The sequence below is a fragment of the Acanthisitta chloris genome, unplaced genomic scaffold, assembly GCF_000695815.1.
Source record: "Acanthisitta chloris isolate BGI_N310 unplaced genomic scaffold, ASM69581v1 scaffold11502, whole genome shotgun sequence".
NCBI lineage: Eukaryota > Metazoa > Chordata > Aves > Passeriformes > Acanthisittidae > Acanthisitta > Acanthisitta chloris.
Window position 1 is genome coordinate 37,125 of NW_008661055.1, and position 7,417 is coordinate 44,541.

Here is a 7,417-nt window from a genome sequence, read left to right on the forward strand (position 1 = left end):
GTTGTTTCATTGTAGATGCTATTAACATTCTAACGGAGATGAAAGAGAAGGATGTTCCTATCTCAGGCAAAACAGTTGCATCTTTAGTTCGCATTCTTAATGCCGCTGCCATGCGAGGGGAAGTTGAAACAGTGAGTCGATTACATGAGACCATTGTGAACCTGGGCTTGGCCGAAACTCCTGCCCTGCACTCCCCTCTGATTACAGTTCACCTTGAAAAGTAAGATATATTTGGGCTTCAGATAAAATGAGTTATGACTCATGGTGTGTTGTATGACCTGTGTATGCTATTCACAGCCAAGTGTACATGTTTGGAGGTGCTCATGTGAGAAAGGGGGTGCACATGCACACACATAGAATACTGAGGTGATACCAAAGTAACTCTAGTGAGCTAGTATGTTTTCTTAATTTAGCTAAGTCTGTTTTCATCAGTTAGACATCATGTCACGATCTCTGGGAGCAACAGCTGTGTTTTACAGGCACATCAGAGCTGAAGTGGCTCTGTGTTGGAATATGCTTACAAATTAGTTTGTTCCAAAGTCTGTTAGACAAGATAGCCATTCAGAGCATGATAGGTGTAGTGTCAGCTCTTGTGGTTAAGTGGTACATATTTTTCCATCAAAACAGCATTAATTTGCTGTGCCTTCCAGTGTGTATCTCAGGTGAGTTGAAGGGTAATTGTTGAACAGTGAAATATTTTTAATTCACATAGTTCACATAAGTTGATGATATGGCCAATAGACTGCTAAGGTGCTGAATTCAAAATTGAAAGAAAATACTGTTTGGTTTGTGTGTTATGTTTGGGGTTTTTGCCTCGATATAGTTTTAATGCCTGTATTTTTGCATATATGTACTCTTAGATTTATTAGAGAAAAGGAATTTCTAAGAGTCAGTCTGGCAGGAAGTATCTCTAATTCCACATGTCGTGTTCCTTTGCATAAATTTTCATGTTGAGGTGTAGGATACTTGAATCAGTGTATTGATGAATTACATAACAATTTCTCCCTAAAATTGAACTAAGAGCCTCTTTTCACTTCCTTTACCATATTTGCAATCCTTTTTATTATTCTTTTGCCTGTCACTTACCTAACTTATGGTTTTTAAACTCTTGCAGCTAGTGATAAGCTGTCAATTTCTTGAGATTTTCTTCATGTAAATGAAATGTTATTGACTTAAATACAATGCCTATGAGATAAGTGAATTTTTCATAGTATCATGTAAGTCAACCATGTAGAGGTTTATATTAGTGTTCTGGGTATGCAAAGTCTGTATAACATGTTCTGTATTGAAAATTCTTGTAAAAAGGTGTAACTCTTGGTAGATGTATGTACATTCTCTTCTAAAAATAGTATTTGAATGTGGTGGTCAACAGTTAAGAACATAGTGTACATCTTTTCAGTCAGCAACTCTGTCTTGGTTACATCACAAGACAAGGCAGATGTTTATGAAAGTAATTTAGCTGCAATCATATGTAACTAATGTGTCGGAAAAAATATCTGATATGCTTTGCAGTGTGCAGGAAGAGCAGCTGCATTTTACATAATTGCTTTATGCACGTTGACATGAAGTTGTACCTGGTGCTACTTGGATTCTTTTCACTTGAGACGTAGTAAATGAGAGTGCAGATAAAGATGTGATCATGTGTAGATGAGAAGAAGGACAGTAATGAGTGTAATTTTAATTTGATTCCACATTCTTCTGGACTACAAATGTTTGGCAAAACTTTGTAAAAAGTTGGGGGTTTTAGTAAATGGACTTTCATTGAGACAAGATTCATAAAGGAGAAAGTGGTTCCAGGCTGGAATTGTATGGTTACAAGCCACTGATACTCACCTGTGTAACTTTTAATACATTTCATATATGTAAATATAATACAAATTAAGCTCATTTTCTATGGGATTTTTGACATGTTACGGGTGAAGAGACTGCTTCCTCTCCAGTATTAGGCAGAAGTGAGAAGTGGTTTTTTGCATAATTTTCTTGGGAGGAATAACTGCATTTCAAGGGGAGTTTGTTTGGGGTTTTTTCTCCTTTTTCTTTGGGGAGGAGAGTTTTTTTGGTTTGTCTGTTTCCTTTTTTTTTCTTTGGGTTTTTCAAAGTTATGAGTGGCTGAAATAAGTGTTTGTCATTTCTTTCAGCAGTATTGCTTATTATTTTACATCCTACAACTTGAGTATCATACTGAAATGCTGTAGTTTACCTGCAGGTCGTCAGTGTGCCTCTGAAATTAGTGCTGGGATATTTGTTAATGTTCCACAGCAGTGGTTGGGCTAGTGTTTTGTGTTCTTAACATATTTCAAACTTCTAAATTGCTTGGAAAGGAATCTGTGATTCACTTTTGAAGATTTCAACAATCGTAGGTGTAAAATGTTTTCATCTACCTCTTTTTTCCAGTCCTGGATATTCTGCAATTCTTGTTAACTTCTAGTGCATGTTAAAAGTGATAATTTGCAGCAGGGTGTGGAAAAGAAAAAAATGTTAATGATGGACAGCATAACTTGACAAAAAGCTAACATTTGCATTTAATGTTTTGAGAAATATTTAGCTAAAATAACTAGAGAGAGAATTCCATACCTACCCTGGGGTTTTTTTTTGACCCTAAGGGGAACCACCCTCCTGCTTTATATTGTCTGCTTTATGTTTATGACCTTTAACGGTTTCTCAAGGTGGTGAAATCACATTAAAAACTGAGACAGTCTACATGTGGAATCTTGGTCTGTCATTCAAGGTGATAAACCTCCATTGGACAGTATGGCAAAAATCTTAGTTTCTAAAATTTGTCTTAAAACCCATCTTACTTGTTCTTCCAACTGCTAGTAATTAGAAAAGCTTGTGTTGCCTACACTGTGTATATTTTCTTAAGATTATAAGGATTGTAGTTTGGCTTTAAGTTCTTACCAACTGTCGGGGAAACCTATTTGAACATGAGCCACTTTACAGCACCGAAGAGGTTCATGAAGATAACCTGCTCCTGTCCTGTATGTTACTTGGATAATACCTATTTTACAGGATGATAAATTGACAGATAAACTACAGGCCAGTTTTTTTCTTTCATGCAAGAAAACTGCACAGGGCAACTTTTTGTACAACCAGAAATAGGAATACACACTTTAAAACCCTGATAGGGTTCCTATTTTTTCATTAACATAAGTTTGTTTCTATTCTCCTGGATTAATACCATCTTGGTGAAAAGAAAGCAAAAACATCTTCAGGTTTGAAATCTGATAATTGGCTATATGAGAAGTGCTCTTAAGCAGAAGGAAGAAAATTTGCAGGTAAATTATGAAAACATCATGTTACAGACCATGTGAACCAACTGTTTTGTAGTTTTAAGTTGGGGAACGCAAGCAATTAGTATCTGTATATTAAGCCATCAAAAGGCTGTAGCTGGATTGTGTTTCTTTAAAACTGGTTAGTATTTTAAAGACAGTGTTACCCAGTAAAGCATTATGTGCTCAGTTGTCGTTAGTCTTATATAAACCCATTTTGATTAGTTTCTTATGTAGTAGATAGAGCATGAATGCAGTGCCCTGACAGTTTTTCTTCTGTTATTTTCATGGAGATAAATTCACCTGTGATTTTGTTTGAGATGGTTCTTTAGCACTTTCAAGTTATTTGACTTTTAAATGCACTTTTAAAAATAGGCATGTTTTTAAATTAAGTGGTATTTTTAGCGGGGGGGGGGATATCTCTGGTGGAGAGAGGTTTTTTCCTAATTTTTAGCAGCTATATTTCAAATATTTGTGTTAAAACTCTTTATGTATTGCAATGAAATTAGGGATGTTTGGCTCTCTTACTCCATTATTGCAATTAGGAATTTAGCATCATTAGTGCCAAAGGACAAAAGTGTCTCATTTGCCCTATGGGGACAGGACAGTGATAAGATGATTTTTCGTCAAGGATCATTGGGTCGTAATTAAGTTACATTCATGGCTATTGCTTTTTGAAGGATGATTGGTAAATGACAGGCTTCATGTGCTTGCTATGGACAGTGTTCACTAGGGTTTTTTCTCCCTCTGTCAGAAAATCCTGTTGAGTCTGATAATGTAAATGTGGCATTTTATTCTGAACAAAAGAGCAGGGAAATGAGCTATCTTGTCTAATCATTCAGTTGTTTAACACCGACTTCCAGTTTAGACTCAATTGGCTGGAAAGCACTTGACATGTGAAGTTAGTGCTGTTCGGAACGCATGTTTGAGTAAATTTTAAAGTAAGTGACAGCTAAATTGTACCTAGGGAAATTACAAAGCCTTCAACACAGTTAATTTTTTGGGGAGGATTAGTTGTAATTGCAACACCAGTCTCCTTGAAGATTCCTTAGTATAGCAAATGAACAGAAACACATTTAGCTCTTTCAAGAGCCTGTTCTCTTTTAACAGAATAATTTTTGTAAAGCTGATTGTACCTTGCTGAATTGACTTGCCTCTACACTAACATCTGCTTCAGATTTGTAGGGAGGGATTTGTTTTACCAGGCTACCCTCCACCCCCACCCCAGAGAGTCCCTTTTCTCTCTTTCTACCTCTCTAGTGATTTCAGGTTTGAGAGCTTTTCAATCAGTAAACCCCTTAGGTAAATTGCCACTTCACTAAAGCTTTATGCATAATGTTGCAGCACTTCATTCCAATTAAAATCAATATTTGGAGTCTTATTTTTATCAGGCAGACTCTCTGGTTGGGAAAGTTGTTTATTACAAGTAAAAGGGTTAGATTTAGTGCTACATTCTTGAAGCAAGAGGGGAGTGGCTTGTTGAAATTGGAGGGGGCTGAAATATCCATGCGCATTATAGCCAGTCCTGCTACAGAGTGTGTTCTGCAATCACTTGGACAACTAAGTAATTTAGAAGATAGCTTTGTGTGATTAAAATCCCCACACAAATATTTTGGAAGATTGGACCCATAATATCTTGGACTTCAGAGCCATCTTAAAGAGAACCCGAAAGAATCAAAAAACTTGATATCCTAACCCAAGCATCAATTTAGCTGAAAAATGATGCTGAAGTAGGGCTCTTCTGGGACTGCATAAGGGCCAGGCATAATGCAGTGATGGCTGAGGCTCCTTCTGTCATTCAAAAATAATAGTATATCTTCTTTTTTTAAAGAACAAGTTTCAATGTGCCAGGAAAATACACCTAATCTTTAAGTGGAACAGGTATTAGTCCTGAACAGATAATATTTGTGAGTGACTTAGAGCTGTAGTATCTGGCCAACTGAAAATGAAGCATGAATCGTCTGTGTTCACATTTTAAATACTGTTTATTCCAAACTGACACTGGAAATCAGATTTTTCCAATACGGCTATGAGTATATGTGGTTTATTTCCTTTTTGACTTGATTCATATTAATTAAATAGTAATTTTGGAGCAGGCTTTTAATGTAATAGTGTAGTAAGTATCCTTTGAGAGGGTAAAAGAGTGTTTGACATGCATAACTTCTTACAGAAAGACTACCAAATATTTTCAAATGTGCAGCTGTTTGTTAGCTTAACATCCTTATGTTTAAATAGCATTTTCATAAAATGTGGGAAATGTGTTTGTGCAGTTCTATTTTTTAAGTTACTCATAACAAGAAACACATTCAAATGTTTACTTGAAATTTGAAACCTACAGTGAGTTCCTTATTTTTATTTTCTAACAGGACTGTAAAAATTGCTTACAAAAGTAGCCTACAGCGAGTTCCTTATTTTTATTTTCTAATAGGACTGTAAAAATTGCTTACAAAAGTAGATGCTGGTACTTACTTGGGATTAACTGCCATTTGTGATGATTAAAAACTACTGCAGGTTGAACAAATAATAGAAGCTCAAATACAAGCATAAGCTTGATGGCTTTTTTTCCTTGCAGTAATGGTACAATTTCTTTGTAGAGTCTGAATTTCTCTACCTTTCTTTTTGTAGCTGTCTGTTGCTTGTTTTAGCATTTTATAAACCTCATTCTCTAGCAAACTGTGGGTAACTGGTTGGTTGATTGAATGCAACTGAACAAATATATCTGATTTCAATAGATTGTCTAGTTAATCGGTGTGTAAGATACTGACCTCCTTAAATGCAGACTTATTCAGCCCCTTTGAGCAGTACCAGTAACAAGTACAATATTCCCATTTTTCTTGTCTCAGGTCTTTGCTGACTTTTTTTCCCTGTGTGTGCAGTATTAATGACTTCAGAAGTATACATTTAGAGACTAGAAAACTGTTAATGTTCCTGTTTGAATGACATTCCAATTATTCATTCATTTATTGATAGCTTTGACCTAAAAACAGTCACTTTAATCCTTGAGGAATACAGCTGAGACAATACTATGGCTGTTTGAGCATCCGTCTGAAAAGCTAGATTTATCACTGAAAACTTTAATTTGAATGTATAAATGTTGTTGTGCCTCAGAAATTAAGTCGTTTTCTGTGAAACTGTGTTTTTTAAGATGTTAACTGAACTTGCATCTAAAGCAGGAGAAAAATACTGATTATATAAATCTTTATATCTGACTATGGTAGCTACCATAGTATTTCTCTTTTATGACAGTAATCTAGCCTGCAACATCTACTTGCAGTTTTGAAATTAACCTGTAATTTAGTCTTCACCCCAAATGACAAAAATTCAAATGACTCCATGGGGTGCCAGAAGATGCACTGTAAACAGGGCTCGGTAAGGGGGATAAGGTAGAAATCCATCATCCTAGGTTCTTTTTCAGAATGCCAGGATTGCTGACAAAATTAACTCCTCTTCTGTGTTTTGCTCTTAAATTTTTTTTAAAAGTATTAGCCTAGAAGATGATAGTAGTACATAGTAGTCTAGATAGTAATTTCTTTGAAAAAGCAAAATTTGTGCTACACAAGAAATGCCATGTGAGGGAACAACATCTGAATTTGACTTGTTTTAACAGTAATGCCATAATTTGTTAAGGTTCTGTTGATCAATAATCAAGTTGCTTCAGCAATGTTAAATCATTATTTCCAGTCGGTTTTATTATGGCCTTCAGCTGCTGCTGCTAAGTGATTTTTTAAAACAATAATTATTTTTTTTGCTTTGGTAACTTTCATCACCCTTATCAAATAAAACTCTTGAAATCTAAAATGCAGTCGTATTGCCTGTTTGGTTACTTAATACATTTTGTGTGTGTGGGCTTGATTTGTTTCAGTTTAAACCTTCCCCTTCAAAGTATAGCTTCACATACTGTTTTACCAGTGTGTCAGTGATTGTCCTCTCTTGGTTTTGGTGGGGTTTTTTGGGTTCTTTTTTTTCAGATTAGGTAGTAATCCTTTGAGAAAGGGTCTGCAGTAGATGATTAAGTACTATTAGTTGCATGGTGTAGAAGGCTTTTTTATGTTTGTTGTTACTTGAAGTTCCAGATGTGACTGTTTCTATGACTCTTCAGTTTTGCATTTTAACTGTGTGTACTTCTGAAGGTGTTAATAATGTATATG

General features: G+C 35.5%; 1 protein-coding gene across 1 annotated transcript in view; it reads left to right on the forward strand.

Annotated features, from left to right (window-relative positions):
* LRPPRC (leucine-rich pentatricopeptide repeat containing) overlaps window positions 1-7,417 on the forward strand; it is a gene marked incomplete at its 3' end in the record, with an annotated part of 51,721 nt that overhangs the window by 30,645 nt on the left and 13,659 nt on the right. Inside the window, exon 22 of the mRNA XM_009070087.1 lies at window positions 16-220. Within this exon, the coding sequence (XP_009068335.1) occupies window positions 16-220 (205 nt within the window). The remainder of the gene's footprint in view (window positions 1-15; window positions 221-7,417) is intronic.